This window comes from Rhinopithecus roxellana, chromosome 4 (genome assembly GCF_007565055.1).
Source record: "Rhinopithecus roxellana isolate Shanxi Qingling chromosome 4, ASM756505v1, whole genome shotgun sequence".
In the NCBI taxonomy this organism is placed as follows: domain Eukaryota; kingdom Metazoa; phylum Chordata; class Mammalia; order Primates; family Cercopithecidae; genus Rhinopithecus; species Rhinopithecus roxellana.
Window position 1 is genome coordinate 151,637,906 of NC_044552.1, and position 20,590 is coordinate 151,658,495.

Here is a 20,590-nt window from a genome sequence, read left to right on the forward strand (position 1 = left end):
GACAGCCTCCAGGGGTGAGCCTCCCGCGTCAGGGTGGTCAGAGATCGAGCCTGTGCTTTCCTGGACAGCTTGTGTGAAGCGAGGCTGTGGTGCGTGCCCCATGCGTGGATGAGGAGGGTGAAGGATGTGGCCTGCAGGAAGCCAGGCAGAGCCTGCAGCCCTGCCACACCGGGGTTTCCATGGGGAGGGGAAGGGGTTCCAAGGACAGTGGCCAGTCACCTCAACATCCGGTCCTCCTTGAAGAAGCTGGTTGACGTTACACTTTCGAGGGTTGGAGCAGAAACAAGGCAGGAAGGGTGAGAGAGAGAAGGAAGCAGGCAGGGCCAGGGTCTCCCACCTTCAGCCTGGGTGGCACTGTGCGATGCTGTGTGGTGGGGCTGTTATGGGTGGGTGGGTTCTGCACACCCTGGCCTCCACTCCCTGGGATCTCGCAGCAGTCACACAGGTGTGGCGGCCAGCAGTGTCTTTGGGCACTGCCAAATGTCCCAGTGGGGGCAAAACCCCTCCATGAAGAAGCACTGGGCACCAGGCTCTGGGGATGTTTTATCAGAGACTATGGCGGGGTAGGGGCAGGGGTGGGCAAGATGGGTCCCCAGGGCAACAGAGGAAGAGCTGGCATGGAGGAGAAGAGCCAGAGGGGCCGTGTAGGCCCCTGTATTCCAGAGGTAAATACTTCAAGGTAGAATTAATACGTGACAACCAGTTTGTATTTTATTTTGTTTTTAATGGAAATCTCTTGTGTAAATAAATTCCTCCTCATAATAAAAGTAGGCCTGGCTCTGTGCTGGATGGAGCTAGTGTGTGCTCTCTCTTTCCATCTCCCTCTCTTTCTTATCCCCCTCCCCCTCCCTCTCTCTCCCCTCCTGCCCACTCCATCTCTTTCTGCCCTGCTCCCCCCGTCTCTCCCCTCTCTCCCTGTCTCTCTCTCTGTCTCTCTCTCCATCTCTCTCCCTCACTCGCTCTCACACAGAGGGAGGATGTGATTTGACTTCAGTAAGATACTTAATAGCCCAGCTCTCAGGACTCTCTGGGTAGCCAACGAGCTGCACTGACCTGTTCGTGGCACTCGATGGCCTGGGCTTGCCCGCTCAGGAGACTTCCTTGGGCAAGTACATGCGTCCAGGGAGACTATTCCCACCTGTCCTGTGCCTCACTGCAGAAAGTAGCATCTTTTCATTTCTGAAAATGGCTTGAAGAGTAACTCAGTGCCTAATGGAAACTATGCACCCAGGGCAGGAAAAGGCCAAATAATTCGGGGCTGAATTCAATCCTGTTTCTCCTCTGATGGCTCCCACGTGCACGCCCTGAGCTCTTGTAAATCAGGACACATCCTGCTGCCTGATAAGCCCCCGTGGGAGCTCGGGGGCGTCCGTTGGCACCTAGCCCTCCTCCAGTAGCTGTGGGCCCTGGTTTCTGATCTGGACTCTGACCCAGGTGCTCCCGGATAAGCAGAGCAGGGTGTGCCCCAGGTGGGACCCAGACGTCAGACGCCCTCCTCCCTCCTCCCTCCTCTCCCTTCCCATTGGGCCTCATCGGAGGAGGTGTTGAAATTTGCTTTCCAATGTCCTTGAGAGATGTAGAACAGGTTTCAGCTGGAGTCACTACGTCCATTTTCCATAGCTGCATGGCCATGAGGGTCCCTGACTCCAGAACTGAGCTCCAGATGGTCACGCACAAGTGCCCAAGAGAGGACCCCGGGCTGGATGTTTTCCGCGAAAGCCGCGGGGACCCTCACCAGGCAGGATTAAGGAAACCCCATGCTCAGTTGGGGCAAGACCCCAGCCTGGCCCTGCCCTGCTGCTGCCCTACCAACTACCAGGCTGGCCCCTCAGCACACTGGCATGGCCTGTGCCTTCTGTCATCAGGGTGATTTGACTAAACTCAGCGTCTTCTACTGAATCTTCCCAGCTCAGCCTTCTGGTCAGGCCCCAGGCCCCAGCCCTCCCTCCAGTGCCCCTCCCCCTCCCCACTTCTCTCAGGACTGGGCTCCCCCAGCTCCCTCCATCTAAGCACCACCTACAGCATCACCCACCTGAGGACCACGCCAGGTTCCAGATACCTGTGCGTTGTTTCCTTACATTGAATTATCCCATAGAATGTGTTGTTGCCCTAGAGGATTGGAAACAACACATCTCAGCTTTGGAAAGCTTTGTCAGGCGGGCAGCTCTGAGACCGGAGCACAAAGGGCTGTGGACTTTCTGTGCCTTCTGTCCAAGGTCCTCTTTGGGAAATAAGTTTGGGCCCAGAGGGGGCCGTGGGAAGGGCTGGTTCTCTGAAGATGCAGGCGTCCTCCTGTCGAGAGCCTGAGCGCCCTCATTCTGACACCCAAGGCAGGTTTCTGGCAGAGGTGCCAAGGCCCCCAGAGCGCAGGCCCTGAGACACTAGTGAGAGAGCACCCTGGGGTGGCTCTGGGTCGGTGGTTGTTACAGTGTCCCGCAGAGCTGAAGTTCCATGGTGCTAGCCCCAAAGTCCCAGGGCAGGGAGGAGAGAGCCACACAGCCTCTTCACTGCCGTCCCCAGTGGGGGCAAGTGGTGGCTGTCCTCTATGATTTTACCTGGAAAAAAAGATTCTACTACCAAGAAGAAACTAGAAAACTATTGCCCTAAAATGAAGAACACTTGGCATGTCCCCAAACCCTCATATCTCAAACTATGCCTTTTCTATATCTTTCTATAATGCATAGTTATTATTTATGCTATATTATCTATAATACTACCCATATTAATATATTTTATATGTCATCTATATTTCAGAGTATTTAGAAATCCCTTGTAATCCACAAGGCCGATGCAGTCTGTGATAAGAACGTCCTTCCCTCCCCGCAGCAGGAGTCTCTGTCCCCAGTGTTCTGTGGCGTTGTCTGTGCATTCTCAGCACCCTGTCTTGCTTTCCTTGTATTAATAGAAGCTGTACCGGAAGGAGATCAAGCCACCGTTCAAACCAGCAGTGGGCAGGCCTGAGGACACCTTCCACTTTGACCCCGAGTTCACAGCACGGACGCCCACAGGTGTGTGCCACGGTGGTTCCCTCTATTGGTGGCTTCTCCCACCTGACCCCTTAGGGACTGATACCTAGGAACAAGAGATTCCCATGCTTAAGAATTCTTTTCATGGAAAATAACTGTCCATTCTGTTGGGATTTGTTGTTGTTGTTGTTTTCTCTGTTCAGTGATAAAGGTTTAAGTGATAGCCCCAATTCTCTGTTGTTCCCTACGCAACCTCCACCTTGGAAATGATGAAGGTGTCCTATGGATTCTCTTATTGCAAGTCACCAGTCCAGTTACTTCCTGTGTCAGAGAGACACACAGCAAGAGCAAGAAGAGAAACTGGAGGCAATTAAAATCCCTCTTTCAATTAAAGTGCATTTACGGAGAGGGAAGGCTGTCAGTTACGTGTGTGGATTTGTGAGCTATAGATATTATTCATGCAAAAAAACAGAAACCCATTTGAAAAGTTGTATCGGCTACTAAATAGCATAGCAAATGGATGCATAAATTTGGTCTCCTGGTGTGTCTGAAATTCCTCTTGGGGTCTAGCAAATTTCATCAGAACTCGTCAGCTCCCTTTAAAAGTTATCTTTTTTGGGATATTAATGAATTAAAGTTTGCTTTTTTATATGGTAATTATCCTGGTCTGATAGCACTGTCATAACAAAATACTACAGACTGGGTGGTTTAAACAACAGTCATTTTTTTTCTCACAGTCTGGAGGCTGGAAGTCCAAGTTCAAGATACCGACAGGGTTGGTTCCTGGTGAGGGCTCTCGACTTGACTTGCAGACAGACGGCTGCCTTCTTGCTGTGTCCCCTCGTGGCCTTTATTCTGTGTGTGCAAAGACAGCAAGACTGAGCTCTGGTGTCTCTGTCTTCTTATAAGGACACTAGTCTTCTTGGATTAGGGCCCCACACTTTTATCCTCATTTAACTTCAGTTATTCTCTTAAAGGCCTATATTAGTCTGTTTTCACACTGCTGATAAAGACCTACCTGAGACTGGGCAATTTACAAAAGAAAGAGGTTTAATGAATTTACAGTTCCCCATGACTGAGGAAGCCTCACAATCGTGGCAGAAGGCAAGGAGGAGCAAGTCACATCTTATATGGATGGCAGCAGGCAAAGAGAGAACTTGTGCAGGGAAACTCCCCTTTTTAAAACCTTCAGATCTCATGAGACTCATTCACCATCATGAGAACAGCGTGGGAAAGACCCGCCTCCATGATTCAGTCATCTCCCACCAGGTCTCTCCCACAACACATGGGAATTATGGAGGCTACAAGATGAGATTTGGGTAGGGACACAGAGCCTGAGATTTGGGTGGGGACACACAGCCAAACCATATCAAGGTCCTGTCTCCACATACAATTACACTGGGGGATAGGGCCTTAACATTTGAAGTTGGGAAGGACATAATTCAGCCCACAACACTAACAGTATGCTGGTTATGTGCAAAACCATCCACAAGCTCCTCCTATAGACATAAGCGGGACAAGTCCAGAAAGCTGGTGGCCAGGCTGCATTTTGAATCTACAGGGATTTGCTGTATTTTTTCTCACTGCTTTTGAATCTGAAATTTTCTTATTTTTTAAAAGATAATCAGGAAACAAATAGATGGTCAACCACAGAATGTCAAGTAGATGAAGTTAGAGAATCCACTTTGTTCCTCCAGATTCAGGCTGTTGGTGAAATCCCTGTTTCCCATGCCCAGATGAGTACATTGAGGTGGATGTGAGCTTGTGCAGATAGGGAGGGTCGTGGGGCTTTTAGTGGGACTTTTGATGGGCCTAGGCCAGCTCGTGACCCAGGCTACATTGGTACCAAGAACAGGAATAAAGCTGATTCCAGGCACTGTTAACTAGGGAGTCATGCCACCGACTGTTCAGTTACTTCTTTTGGGTCCTCCTGCAGTCCCCAGGTAGAATTAAAACTGTCATTGTAGCTTTGGTTCATCACTGATTCGTGATGTAATGAGGCTGCCTTGGAAAACACTTGTGGGTCTGCTCTCTCCAATAAGTGATTGTGGGATTTTCACCTCACCCCATTCTCAGCTTCCGTAGAAAGTATTTGTGTGTTGGGGTTGGTCCTTCCCATTGACAAAATTAACCCAGTTCACAGAACAGGATTACGTTTCAGTTTCTGAGTTGGAAAAGAGGGGGCAGGATTTGGGGATTCCATCCTGGCTCTGCCCACAGGTCACCCAAGCAAGTCATGATATTTCTCAACCTATTGTTGACCTGAATGTAAGAGGAGCTCAGAGGCAATTAGGTCTGACCACGAGATCATTGTCCCCGAGTCCACAAGGACCATATGGTCCCTAACAGAATGTGTACACGTCCTCATGAGGTGCCGCCTGTGGGGCTGTGTGTTTAAAATGTGGAAAGAAAGTCTATGTTTGTGCTGCTTGGTAAGAAAATGTTAATACAGTCAACTCTAATATTCACATGGACATGCCTTTTATCTTATCCGTGAAGAATTTAAACCCCAACCTAGTTGGCCAGTGGAACCAGAAGCTTTTTTTGAGCATCTAGAGAATTCCATTTTGTTTTAATAATAGCCTGAGGAAAACATAATTAGACACATTGCACTCCAATGCTATTCAGAATTGGCTTTTTTATTCCTTAGTGTTTCCAGTTCTCCAATCAGTTTCACTGAATTTATCCCACCACCGTTTGCCTTTGAGGTAGGTAGTAATTGAAGTGCTAAAGACACATTAAACTCATTCTGATTGTATAGGAAGGTAGGATTTTCTAAGCATGTGAGCTGAGCACATGGCTGGGTGAATGAGCAGCTGTAGAAATGTGACTCTGAAGCAATGGATAAGCTACAAATCCTTTACTGGACACACAGTGAGAATTTCTTGTAGTTAGGCTTTTAGTCTTTTCTTAAACTTCAGCCAGTGCTCAAGCTGGTTTCTATTCCCTGATCACACGCTGGCTGCCCATTGGAGCATGCCGCTTAGCCGGAGATGCCAATCTAAGATTTAAAACTGATCAGGCAGACTCCACACATCAGGAAATATCTACAGGACCATGAGAGGTTATTTGTAATTACTGTAATTCTACATCTCTTTTTATCTAACTCACATTTTTGCTCTTCTTAAAGACTGTGCTGAAAATCAGCATCCCTCAGGTGATTATAAAGTACTCAAATTCTATTTAGGCCACCTATCATTTCCTTACTGGCTAGCCACAGTGACCAAATATCAGCCTCTTAACTTTCGGTGAAGACCCACTTGGCCTTCAGTAGATTGCTGTTACTCTTACCCTTTCCGCAAGCTCTCCTTGGTCTGTGTGGGGAGAGGCCTAAGTTCTCTGGCCACGGAAGGTTGTGGCTGTGTCTTCCATGCCTCTTGGTTGGTTAGAAGACATTGCTTACTGGAATTACAGATTTTCCATTCACCAATGAAACTGTATCTGTCAAGTTAACGTGGCCCGTGCCCCCACCCCACGCACACTCCTCCACAGGCTGTAAATTAGCCTCCCAATCCTTGCTCAGCACCTCACACTCTGTGGCTCCTACGGATTCCCTAGAATAAGCTCCAAGTCTGAGTCTGAGTCCCTAAGGGAGGACATTAAAGTGCCTCCAGGTTTGAAGATTTCTTAAACCATGATGTAGCCGTGTGTATTTCATTTTTCTGGGGAGAATCTGCGGCCTATGGTAGCTCAGGGGATCTTTGGGAGGAGGCAGACCTCAAAGCCAGACTTTGTGCAGAGAGCAAACCCGGCGTAGCAGGAGCGCCTCCTCCTCCAGCTGCTCCATGTAATGGGAAGCAGAGCCGCTCAGAAAGCCCAGAGCTGCTCTGCCGGGTCGCGCTGCAGAATTTCAGTTTCTGAAAACCACTCAGTGTGCCTTCAGTTTTTTAATGATGCTTTGCTAGTCTGGTGCGTTGGAAGTTTATTTCCAAACACAGCCAACTCTGGTCACTTTAGTCCAGGGGTCGTGCGGGCATCTACCAGGGGTGACTGTGAAGGCCCCTTTGTTGGCCCCTTTGAGGGCCGACACCTGGCTCTGGCTGCCTCTTGGTTCAGGACACTGAAGGTGAGTGCAGGTGCATGAAGCTTCTTACCCCAGGAAAAGCACCCGTGGGGTGCTGGGTCATCCATCTGCCCACGGCCTCGCCCCCACTGGCACCAGAGGCCCACATGGCTTGGGGCCTGGCTCCTGGGCTTTGGAGCGGCTGCCCTCATAACTGTTGCCTCAAAATATGATGCTAAGAAACAAAAAACATGTTCTCTGGAGCTGCCTCCCAGCCCCACACACCTGCCGCACTGTGAGGAGATAAAACAGAACTAGGTGCACTTTTTTCCTTTCAAAGTACAGCAACTAAAAGAGGAGGCGGGGAGAAAGTGCTAAGAGGCAAAGGCCTGCAGGTAGAGAATTCTAGAATATACAAATACACACCTATACATACATGGAGTCTTAAAAGATATATAAATAAGAATGTTTAAATTTTTATGTATGTGTGTTTTCAGGAAAAATTACATATTGTATTATCATATATTATAAATGTACATATTATATAATGTATTATAGTATTCTATTTTAATGTAATATATATTCTATTTTAATATATTAATCTTTTCTGTTATCCTATTCTATTTTTATATATATTAATATATATTTAATTTTTTAAATAATGTTTGGGTTCTTCATATTGTTCAACAGCTTTTTGCTTTTTTGAATTTGACAAACGATTAGGAAGCCATGTCTCTGTCAGTCTGTGCAGCTGTAGCTCCTTCTGATGGCCCTGGCCTCACTGGCAGGACTCACACAGCAATCATTACAAAGCATACTGATACAGATGGGCCACTGTTGAGCATGACCATGATTATTTTAGTGAGGAGTATTTAGTGTCTCCTTTTTCTTTTCTGTAACATATCACTGAAACAGACTTTTTCTACATTTATGTCTAAGTACTTTGGGATTTCTTTGTTTGCTTGTTTTTTTTTTTTTGTTTTTGTTTTGTTTTGTTTTGAGACAGAGTCTCGCTCTGTCACCGAGGCTGGAGTGGCGTGGCTTAGTCTCGGCTCACCGCAACCTCCACCCCCCAGGTTCAAGAGATTATCCTGCCTCAGCCTCCTGAGTAGCTGGGATTACAGGCACCTGACAACCACACCCAACTAATTTTTGTATTTTTAGTAGAGATGGGGCTTCACCATGTTGGTCAAGCTGGTCCTGACCTTGTGATCCGCCCACCTCAGCCTCCCAAAGTGCTGCAATTACAGGTGTGAGCCACCGTGCCCAGCCCGTTTTATTTTTTATTTATGTAAATGTCAGAGGTATGGATGTAGTTTTGTTCATGGGTAAAGTGCATAGTGGTGAGGGCTGGGCTTTTAGTGTAACCATCACCTGAGGAGTGTTCATTGTACCCATTAAGTAATTTCTCATCCCTCACCTTCTCCCACCCTTCCACATCTCCATTCTCTATCCCTCCATGCTCGACGTCCACATGCAGACATTATTTAGCACCCACTTATGAGTGAGAACATGCGATGTTTGACTTTCTGTGTTTAAGTTGTTTCACTTAAAATAATGGCCTCCATTTCCATCCGTGTTGCTGCAAAAGGCATGGTTTCATTCTTTTTTATGACTAAATAGTATTCCATTGTGTAGATGTACCACATTTTCTTTATCCAATCACCTGTTGATGGACATTTAGGTTGATTCCATGACTTTGTGATTGTGAATAGTGCTGCAGTAAGCTTGCAAGTGCGGGTGTCTTTTTGAGGCAATGATTTCTTTTCCTTTGGGCAATGCCCAGCAGTGGCATTGCTGCATCGAATGGAGTTCCATTTAGTTCTTTGAGAAATCTCCATACTGTTTTTCGTGGAGGTGGTCCTAATTTATATTCCCACCACTTTTCTCCATATCCTCACCAACATCTGGGTTTTTTTTTTTTTTTTTTTGACTTTTTAGTAATAACCATTCTGACTGATATAAAGTGATATCTCATTTTGGTTTTCATTTGTATTTGTCTGATGATTAGTGATCTTGAGCATTTTTTATATGCTGTTTGGCCACTGGCCATCTGTATGTCTTTTGAAAAATGTCTATTTATGTCCTCTGGTCAATTTTTAATGGAGTTATTTATTTTGTTGTTGTTGTTGTTGAGTTGTTTGAGTTCCTTGTAAATTCTAGATATTACTCCCCTGTCAGTTGCATACTTTGCAAATATTTTCTCCCATTCTGCAGGTTGTTCATTCATTCTGTTGATTTCTTATGCTGGTCTTAAAAGACTTTTTCTTTTTCTGTCTTTTTTTTTTTTTTTTGCAATGGAGTCTCATGCTGTCACTTAGGCTGGGGTGCAGTGGCACAATCTCAGCTCACTGCAACCTCCACCTCCCAGGTTCACACAATTTTCCTGCCTCAGCCTCCCGAGTAGCTGGGATTACAGGCACACACCACCACATCTGGCTAATTTTTTAAAATATTTTAGTAGAGACAGGGTTTCACTATGTTGGCCAGACTGGTCTCGAACTCCTGACCTTGTGATCCGCCCACCTCAGCCTCCCAAAGTGCCGGGACTACAGATGTGAGCCACCACGCCCGGCCCTGAAAAGACTTTTGAAGTGTTTGCCTAGACCCATATCCAAAAGAGTTTTCCCTAGGATTTCTTCCAGTATTTTCATTGTTTCAGGTCTTTCATCACTTAAGTCTCTAATCTCTTAGTTGATTTTTGTATATGGTGAGACATAGGGGTCCAGTTTCATTCTTTTGCTTATGACAAGCTAATTTTCCCAGTATCATTTATTGAAAAGACTGTCCTTTCCCCACAAAGTTTTTGTCAACTTTGTGGCTTTATTTCTGGGTTTTCAATCCTGTTCCGTTCATCTGTGTGTCTATTTTTATACCAGTACCATGTTATTTTGGTTACTATATCCTTGTGATATAATTGAAGTCAGGTTGTGATGCTTCTAGTTCTAGCTTTGTTCCTTTTGCTTAAAACTGCTTTGGCTATTCAGGCTCTTTGTTGGTTCCATGTTGACTTTAGTATTGTTTTTTCTAATTCTGTGAAAAATGACGTTGGTTTTTTGATAGAGATTGCATTGAATCTGTAGATTGCTTTGGGTGATAGGTTCATGTTAATGATATTAATTTTTCTGATTTATGAGCATGTGATGTTTTTCCATTTGTTTGTGTCATCTGCAATTTGTTATTACTGTGCACTTTTGAAAGTAATTCTGTAGGATAAATTCCTAGATGTAAAGTTGTCTTCAGAGGACATGCAAATTTTAAAGTTAGCTTTAAAAGTTACCTTGACTTTCCAAAAGATTATGTCAGTTATGCTCCCTCCTACAATTATAAGAGTGTCCACAAACCCAGATGTGATTGATTTCTTTCATTTTTGTTAATTCATTAGGCAAAAGTGTTATCCTATTTAAATATGTGTATACTCACTCCTTAGAGAGATTGGGCATCTTTTCATGCCTATGGTAGCTGTCAGAATTCCTTCCTTTGAGTATTTTGCTCTTTTCTCATTGATCTCTGGGAGCTTTTGGGCAATAGAGAGTTTTGCCTCTCATCTGTTATGTATGATGCAGATTTTTTTTCCCCACGAGGCATTTCTCCTTTTGTTTTTCTTAATGATAAACTTGAAGTGGGATCAGTCTCACGGCAGTCATGCTTTTGAACACAGATCTTACAGAGATCAGAAAAATCTTAATGGAAGGGAATTACTCCTTTTGTACTCTGCCTTGCTGTGGACAGGAGCAACAATGCCCAAATGTCCTTGAACAGCAGAGCACGTGCACAGCACACACGCAGTTATGCAGCTGTGGGCACAGGGTGGGACCTGTGGAACCTAGAGACCAGATGCTAAGGATACAGGATTCATGTTCACTGACAATTCCATCCTGAGGACATTGGTGCCTTCTTAACTGAGTCTGGAAGTGGGTAGGGGTGGAGGACTGTGGTCAAGAATATAGAGTCAATTCAGAAGTTAGTGAACTAAAAGATGCCATCAATGATAATCCTAAAGTTTTTGTTCTGGGTATTTTTGCCATTTAAAAATCAGATCATTAGCACGACCCAAAAGAAAGTAGTTTCATCTGGTTCAGCATTTCTACATGTCTGTTTTACCTTTTCCTCCAACACAGGCATACACCACGCGCACATACACACACATGCACACATGAATTGCATACACATACCACATGCACACACACTATCACTTCACCCCAGGGTCACCCAGCTTTCATGGCATCTGAACTCTGCCCCTGTCACCTGCAGACTCTCCTGGTGTCCCCCCGAGTGCAAATGCTCATCACCTGTTTAGAGGATTCAGCTTTGTGGCCTCAAGCCTGATCCAGGAGCCCTCACAGCAAGATCTGCACAAAGTCCCAGTTCATCCAATTGTGCAGGTAACTGCGTTTGCCTGCAATGGGTTGGGGGCAAGAGGGCACTTGGATGATGGGTGACTCTGGTGTTCCCTGTGACCTCAGTCACCCGGGGGTTGGGTGCTTAGGATGGGTGGACTTTAATCACCAATTCTTCTTCCCTCACACTTCCCGTTGTTCTGAGTGTCCCCCATGGTGGTCCCCATGATGATCTCACGTGGTGCTTCTTCATGGTGGTTCCTGTGATGGTCTCACATGGTGGGCCCCTATGGTGGTCTCCAATGGTGGTCCCTGTGATGGTCCCCATGGATACTCCCCATGGTGGCCTCCTGTGGTGGTCCTTGTGGTGGTCCCCATAGTGGTTCCTGGGGTGGTCCCTGTGGTGGTCTCCCATGGATATTCCCCATGGTGGCCTCCTGTGGTGGTCCCCATGGTGTTCCCTGGGGTGGTCCCCTGTGGTGGTCCCTGTGGTGATTTCCCTGGTAGTCCCTGTGGTGGTTCCCATGGTGGTCCCTGTGTTGGTCTCCATGGTGGTCCCTGTGATGTTCTCTCATGGTCGTCCCTGAGGTGGTATCCATGGTGGTTCCCATGGTGGTCCCTGTGGTGGTCTCTGTGGTGATCTCCCATGGTGGTACCCATGGTGGTCTCCCTGTGGTGCTCCCTGTGGTGGTTCCCATGGTAGTCCCTGTGGTAGCCTCTCATGGTGGTTCCCATGATGGTCCTTATGGTTGTCCCATGGTGGTCCCCGTGGTGGTTCTCATGGTGGTCCCTGTAATGGTTCCCATGGTGATCTCCCTGGTGTTCCCTGTGGTGGTTCCCATGGTGGTCCCTGTAGTGGTCTCTATGGTGGTCTCCCATGGTGTACTGAGCCCTTGCTCTTACCCTACTTGGCATTTGTCTTAAAGAGGGAAGGTAAAGCCCTGGGAAGAATGTCACTATGGTGTCTATGGCCAGAGACTGGAGCACCTTCCCTGTGTGGATTCTAGCCAGGACCCTAGGATAGCAGTTTAATTTGTGGGTATCATTTTCCCATGATGAAATGTAATCTTTGGGAGGTCTTTGGAAGGTGATATTTTTATAATGAGTTTCTCACCTAATAAACGTAACCAGAATACAGAGAATTCTAAGGGATTAAACTTAATTAAACTTAATTCTAATTATGATTAAACTTATTTAAGAATTAAGTCTGGGTAAGTTGGATGGCATTGGATTTCCATCCTATTTCCTTCCCTGTGGCCTTTGGAGAAATACAGGTGTGGAAAGTGGACATTGTGACCGAGCAGGCTGCCATGGATGGCTTTCTGTCTCAGTTCAGAGTGGGTGGGTGCAGCTGCTGTATGCAGGTCAGAGCAGGTTGTGACTTGGACACTATGGAGTCAGATTTCCAATGAGATGTTTCCATCCAGAGCCTTGCTCTGCACACAGGCATTGGAGCCACACACCCAGTAGTTGCCAGCACTTCCTTTTCACTTTCAGATTCTCCTGCTGTCAGATCTTTGTGAGAAACATACCAGCCAGTGGACACAGAATGGCCTGGTGTCTACAAGCTAAGAGTCATAGCCCAAGGAATCAGAGAAGTTGAGATTTAGGTCGAGAACATCACTAAGTAACTCTGCAGCCTTGAGCAGGGGGACCCTTGAGCTCCCGGGCTCCAGACACTCGGGTTCACAGTCAGCGCCTCTCTTCGCCCCACATTCTGTGTGCGTGTAGCTGCCTCATCCCCTCGTATGAGGGTTCCAACAGCTCTTCTTCTCTTGGTCCCTCTGCAGCAGTTACACGGGAACAACATCCACTTCACCGATGGCTACGAGATCAAGGAGGACATCGGGGTGGGCTCCTACTCAGTGTGCAAGCGATGTGTGCATAAAGCCACTGACACTGAGTATGCTGTGAAGGTAAGGCAGGCTGCTGGGTGCGCAGGGCCCTGTGTGAGTGCAGCGCGTGGGAGCACGTATGGTATGTGGGAGCATGGAGCATAGCAGGGCCCTGTGTGAGTGCAGTGCGTGGGAGCACGTATGGTATGTGGGAGCACGGAGCATAGGAGCACAGCAGGGCCCTGTGTGAGTGCAGCGCATGGGAGCACGTATGGTACGTGAGAGCACGGAGCATAGGAGCATAGTATACGTGCTCGTGTGCTCAGCTGTGCAGTGACTCCAGCAGGGACAACTGAGCCTGAGTGAACATTCTCTCTATTTGCCATTTCCCAAGCTCTGATATGATGGAGTTCAGTTTGCTTTGATATGCGGTCACCCATTAAAAGGTAGTTTTGCAAATCAGGAACATTTTCAGTCATATCCACCACGTAGGGACTGAGCACCTCTTGTAGCTTTGTATATGACATACACCAAGAGAAAAGTTTTGGGGCCCCAATCTTTTGAGAAAATAGAGTTGGGGAACAGGTATAGAATTTGGCAAGGAAAGGAAGGAAAGAAAAGAGGGAGAAAGGAAGAAAATACTTTAAAGAAATAAATAAGCTTGTATTATTCACAACAAACTTTGGCAGAGAGTTAATGGTTTTACTCCCAACCGTCAAGAACAGTATAGAGAAACAATTCTTTATAACCCAATTTGGCAATCTCTACATAGTAACTTTAGCTTCTGTAATTGTTGCTGTTTAAATATTTGATCTGGGCCGGGCGCGGTGGCTCACGCCTGTAATCCCAGCACTTTGGGAGGCCGAGACGGGCGGATCACAAGGTCAGGAGATCGAGACCATGGTGAAACCCCGTCTCTACTAAAAATACAAAAAATTAGCCGGGCGCGGTGGCAGGCGCCTGTAGTCCCAGCTACTCGGGAGGCTGAGGCAGGAGAATGGCGTGAACCCGAGAGGCGGAGCTTGCAGTGAGCCGAGATCGTGCCACTGCACTCCAGCCTGGTGGACAGAGTGAGACTCCGTCTCAAAAAAAATAAATAAATAAATAAATAAATATTTGATCTGGCAATCCAGAATACCAGTTTCCAGAGATTTTTGGTTAGTAAAATGTAGATTAAAGATAAAGCTTCCTGCTAAAATCAGAATCAAATTTATGTTAAAAAAAAAAAAAAAAGATACATTGTACATCCTCTCTAAAAGACAGCAAGAGACACTTGAAACTCCGCCCCTTTCCAGTGGAGCTGAACCCCAGGCTGTCGCAGAGCGAGGTCCCAGCCTGTGCTGCCATCATGACTGGGACCTGCCCTCCTTACCCAGACACGTCTGTAGCACACGGTGCGACACTTGCCCTTCAAAGAACATCTGCCCAGCCAGCAAGTAGTGTAAAAAGAGTAATTTTCATCAACCGTGATTCTTCTATACGCTGAAAAGATTGTTCAAAATAATGACAACGTTGAAATGACCCAATCCCATCCTCATTTACCCAGAGCTCCACTGAAATTTTGTGAAAACAGGTATTTCAAACGGGTGGATCCTCAAGCATGGCCTGGGATCCTCAAGCATATTCACTGGGAATGTCTACCGTGTTTCTTGCACTGGGAAAACGCTTTGCTGTCACAAACGACGCTGGCCGAAAAATATCTCAGGTCCCTTGATTTTGTTTGGGTCAAGAATTTATGGATTATTGACAAATTTATCTTGAATTTCTCAAACAAAAAAGAAAGTTTAAATATGGAGAAGTAATCAATTTGTGATTTGCTCTGAGAGCATCTCTGTGTTTAGTCTGCCCAGAGTCTTGAACACATCCAGGAAAGGTGAAAGGAAGGAAATAGATCATGATTTACAGTTCCTGGAACTGTAATTGGGTGGAGACTGCAGTGAGCATTACTGTCATGGTAGAATGTCTACCCGTGGTGTGAAGAGCAGGAGAAAACCAGGTTTTGTTATGAAGTGGTTGCCTCTGCAGCCTGGGGCGCGTAGGCTTCGTGCGTTTCTAGGATTTGGATTGTTGAGACGGGTTTGTCCTGCTCCTCCATCTCATTGGGAGAGTTTTTTAAAGGAGAACTTAGATGGGCACCTACCATTTGCATATCCAGGTGCTGTTCCTGTGTCCCAATGTTCCAGTGGTGAAGAGTAGACCTCTATTCTGCCTTAGACAAGAGAATTTCACTTGTATTTTGAAACATATGTCACATATGCTTTGTAAGCCTACATGGGCTCCTTGGAATTTTTTTCTGCCTGGGTCATTGCTCACAGAATTTCTTTAGATTGTTTATCGGGTAACAGCAATTCCAGAAACAATCACTGCTTCCCAGTGAGCTCAAAGAAACGAGCCTATGGTTTGGTCAGCCCAGCAGCCACGGTGCCCTTCTAGAAACAGCCTGCTACTGTGAGGCAGATCAGCCCCCGTTTTGTGCCTCTGCAAGTAAATCCCCCAGTGACGAGGTGATGGTGTGTTTTCTAATATTCCCATATCCAGCTCTTATATAGACGCTGTCTGAATTCAGCTTTGTGACACGGCTTGTAACTCAGTCCCTCAGTCCTCAAAAATCTTGTTGAGGTCACACTCTGTGGAATTTCAGCAAAAGCTCTCGAGGAGAGAAGCCAGGCACTGTGGCTCTGGCCGATGGTAGAAGAAAGAGCCTGGTCTTCCTGTTTCTCTTTCACAAACCTTGAAGTTCCCTGGACAAATTTGGCCAGCGGACATGGCAGGGATTTCCCTTGTCCCTTCTGAGACTACAGTGGGTCATAATGTGTGGTCTGGAAGATGCAGAAATTAACCAAGCATGGGAAGGAGCAGCCCCATGAAGGGCTCAGGACTCTTCAGAGAGATGTGGCTCATGGTCCAGAAGGCTCCTGTGACCAGAGCCATTTCAGAAGCACGTTTCAGCTGGCCAAGGGAGCAGTGACAATAAGTTCATTTATCTGTAGGTAGACATGGTTGTTTAGATTTCCTCCCAAGATGAACAAGTTGGCATTTCTGTGCAGCGAGCTTGTTATTTAGAATGGACCCGCTTGTCACCAAAACTGCTTTGACCTAGTGCAGAGCACTGTGCGGTTTTGTTTTCAGCATTTCCAGGTGAAATGTAGTTGAAATACTTTTGGCCTTTGTCTGTATCCACTGACTTGTTCATGAGAAGCATCATTCCCACCTGTTGATGGACGGACAAAGAAACAGCAAAGTTCAGTGACTTCTAACGTGACCCAGAACTAAGCATGTGGCAGCTGGTTGTCTGATAAGTGCGTTGGATCTCAGCTCAGCAGATGTCCAGCCGAGATTGTCACTAGAATCCAGCTTTACCACTCCCAGTTGCCGCTTGAGCCATATACAAGCCCACCTACCCCTGGCTCATGGATAAAAACGGGTTCTGCTTCAGAAGCAGTCCTGTCAGAGCCAGACAGGGCATCCTCCCATTCAATGGCATGGATGACCCAGAAATGTCCCCACTGAGTAATGACAGAAAGAGGAATGCAGCAATCTTTACTAAACAATGAGGAGATTGACCAGAATTGATGGATTCTGCCCAGGGCAGTCATATTCATTTGGGGTGACTGTGGCCCCCAGGGGACACTGGCAATGTCTAGGGACTTTCTGGTTTTTACAGCTGGGGCAGGGGCTCCTGGCATTGGTGAATATGGATCAGGGAAGCTGTTTAGCATCCTGCAGTGCACAGGACAGCCCCTACAACCTGCTGCCCCAATGAAAGGTTGAGAAGCCCAGCCTCAGCATCCTTGTGGGTGAGGGCAAGTCTCATGTAGATAAAGGCCAGGAGGCTGATATTTTGGAGATGGGGATGGAGTTTTTCTTCTTCCTTGAGTTTCTGATGAGTCCTTTAGCAACAGGATGATGATTGCCCAACAGCTCAGTGTTCCCCACGTGCTGCAGGGCAGCCCCCACCCCACCCCACCCCACTGTGACTGGGCCATGACTTAAAGTGCAGACCCTTCTAAGAGGAGAGTGGGGCCATCTCCTCACCTCTGTGAAGGTCAGGTAAGGAGGTTCAGAGTGAATATGGAGTCATAGTAGCTCTCACATTCTTAGAATATCATTATATTTTGCTTTAAGTTACTTCTGCATTTTTGCAGGTTTCTAATTTTGCTAGCAGAGTTACCCTGAAACATGTAAACTACATTTAAGGTTCTACTTAAACCAGTTTACCCAAGTAATCAAACAACAAGATTGTTCGATTTGCATTTATCTTCAGCTGCATTTTTCACTTGAGTCCCTGCTGTATGCTGGGTACTGTGCTAAAGGTTGTGGGAAGTGATAGCTCGAATTAGTCCTAATTTTAGTACCGATTCGAGCTGTCACAACCTCCAACACAGTGCCCAGCTTAGAGCAGCTGTCACAACCTCCAACACAGTGCCCAGCTCAATTAACATGGGCTGAATGACAACCTGGATTCCCAGGCTTGTCCCTCCCTCTCAACTTTGGCAAACAACAATAGAATGTCCAAGATCCTTCACTGGAGCAGTCCGGCCTCGGGCGGGAAGACACTGACACTCTTCCTTCTCACACGCACAGCACCATTTCAGGCTGGACTTGATGCAGCGCATTCTGCCAGTGCCCCCAGCGCATTCCCAGTGCTCTGATGGTTGAATGAGAAAAGCAATTATGTTCCCTCAGCGCTTCCTCTTCCTTTTATCAGACACATTGTAGATGAACAGATGTGCCCTACTTTCTAGTAACTACGAACCATTTTATTGGGACAAAATAGCTAAGTAATCTGATGTAAAACTAAAGTACGCCTTTGTTTTTATAACCAATCCAGGGAGACTAGTGGTGGGCGATGCAGTTGTCCAGGGCTTCAAAATACCATGGCAGATGGCTGCATAGCTCTCCACGCATTAGGGCGCCCTGCATTTAAAGTAAGATTCAAGTAGAAGTAACTATTAAGTGTTGGAGGTAATCGTGATCCAGGAGGATTAAAAGGAAGGGGAGAGGTGTATTTGAAAGGAAAAATAATATTCCTATTCCATCAAAGATGCTGTGTTCACTTTATAAGAATTGAGAGAGGCAATTGTTTGTTTTTATTTTATTCTTGGGTCTTTGTTACTTAACGGAATTAGGTACATATTCTAGATAGTGCTGATTTGTATAAATGGAAAGATTCCTGGCATTATATTGGTGGGGGAATATATAGGAATATGTAAATATATACAGATGGCCCTTGAACAACACGAGGTTGAATTGTGAGGATCCACGTATGCAGATTTTTTTCAGTAAATATATTGGAAAATTTTTTGGAGATTTGTTACAATTTGAAGAAACTCACAGACAAACCACATAGCCTAGAAATATTTAAAACATTAAGAAAATGGTATGTCAGGATGCATAAAATATACATAGCTACTAGTCTATTTTTATCATTTTCTGCTATAAAATATACACAGATTTATTATAAAAACTTAAAATTTATCAAAATTTGTGTGCTCCAGCATAGACCATACATGGTGCCATTTGCAGTTGAGATAAATGTAAACAAACATAGATTCAGCATGAAATCATAGCTGCATCAAATTAACTGTGGTGAATACGGCACTACTGTAAGAATTTCACAGCGGCCTTCCATTGCTGCTGTAGTGAGCTCAGGTGTTGGAAGGATCTGCTTTAAATGTCCTGTGACACTCATCATCTCCGTGTGAGCAGTCTGTCTCTCCAGGGAATTGGGAATAGCCGTAAAAAATGGTATCTTGTGGTTCTCACATATTTTTCACCCTGTTTAGTGCAGTGCCATAAACCTTGAATCACACCATAGAACCCCTAAGAAGTGCCATGCCACTAGGGACGCTGTGTGTGCTCCCAAGAAGAAAAGTCATGACATGACCAAAAAATAATAATAATAAGTTGAATTATATGATACGTACCCCAGGTTGAGGTCTGCAGCTGTGAGTCCCCCGCTTTTCAGACAGACGATCCATCTTGTGAAGAGACGGCATAAACTCACTATATCCATGAATACAGAACCATACACTAAACATATTTTCCTTATGATTTGCTCAGTAACATTTTCTTTCCTCTAGATCATATTACTGCAGAATTTGTATTAAGAATACAGTATATAATACATATAACGTACAAAATATGTGATAATGGACAGTTTATGTTATCAGTAAAGCTTTAAGTCAACAGTAGACTATTAGTAGTTAGGTTTTGGGGAAGTCAAAAGTTATATGTGGATTTTCAACTTCTTGAGGGGGTCGGTACCTCTAACCCCCATGTTCAAGGGTCAACCGTCTACACATATCAGAGCTAATTCACTACAGAAATGTTAGCTTGTGTCACTAGTATCTCCTCTTCTCATAGCTTAATACAGGTACCTTGAGAGAGCTCTTGGCCATCTCTACTAGTGATTCAAGTTTTTATTTATTATAGATGTCATAATAGGCATAAAACTACATCACTTGAGTGTCGATTTTGCCACCTTGACCCTCTTTTGCAAAACACCAACGTCAGTACATATATGAAGAGGAAACTGTCTGAGAACTGAAGTTTCTGAGACCAGTTAGATAGAATGGTGACGAGAGTTACGAGGATGATGAGAGTAAATACTTCATACTCAGTACGTGCCAAGCACTGCTATAAATGCTCTGTATGTGTGAAGTCACTTAATCCTTACCGCACCCCACGGTGTAATTATTTTCATTATCCCCATGAGGGAACAGAAACTCAGAACGGTTCAACACATATACGAGAAGTCACAGCCAGTCAGTGGGAGAGCAGGTTCCCGTCCAAGCAGTCAGACCCCGAGTGCACACTCTCGACCCCTGTCCAGCATACCCACTCCAAGGTCCCTAGGCTGTAAGGGGAAGGTGTGCCAGGTACAAGCGGAGCTGTATGTAAAATCGCACCTGAGTCTCCTGGTCTCATGAATCTAGGTGTACCCTGGTGGAAGGTCCTGCTGCCACCAAGTGGGCCACGGTTCAGCTGTGTAAGCGCTGAGCGGCAGCCGGGCCGCTTCCTCCAGCTTCACCTCCAAGGGCACAGCGCACCTGGTTCCTCCAGCACTCAGCTGCAAGGCCCCTGGCCAGGACCCCGGCCCCCGGCAGCGGCTCCAGCTTCCTTCCGCACAGCGTTCAGGATGGTCTGCGTTCATGTAGACCTTTGTTTGCAGTCTGTGCTCCGAGGTCACTGGTAGCACTAGCCCCGGCTCCTGTGGATCACAGCCCACTCCTCCTCAGGGCCAGCGCCTGGGCTTGTTGCAGAAGCTACATCTTGAAAGAGCCCATGGCCTAAAGCTGGGCGCTGCACTGAGCTGCACGGGGCTGGAGAAGGAGAGGGCCCCAGGGAGCTTGTGTTCAAGCTGACTCCAGAGGATCCAGTGTCAGGTCCTGCAAAGAATTCTAAGCCATTGAGAAAGCAGCAGATGGCTCCACCATGGGGCTC

At 46.3% G+C, this 20,590-nt stretch overlaps 1 protein-coding gene across 3 annotated transcripts in view; it reads left to right on the top strand.

The window, feature by feature from the left end:
* The window catches only part of RPS6KA2 (ribosomal protein S6 kinase A2), a 356,259-nt gene that overhangs the window by 305,430 nt on the left and 30,239 nt on the right, over nt 1–20,590 (top strand). For all 3 annotated transcript variants that reach the window (XM_030928285.1, XM_030928283.1, XM_030928284.1), the window contains 3 exons: nt 2,906–3,008; nt 11,224–11,354; nt 13,100–13,225. In XM_030928285.1, the coding sequence (XP_030784145.1) occupies nt 2,906–3,008; nt 11,224–11,354; nt 13,100–13,225 (360 nt within the window). The remainder of the gene's footprint in view (nt 1–2,905; nt 3,009–11,223; nt 11,355–13,099; nt 13,226–20,590) is intronic.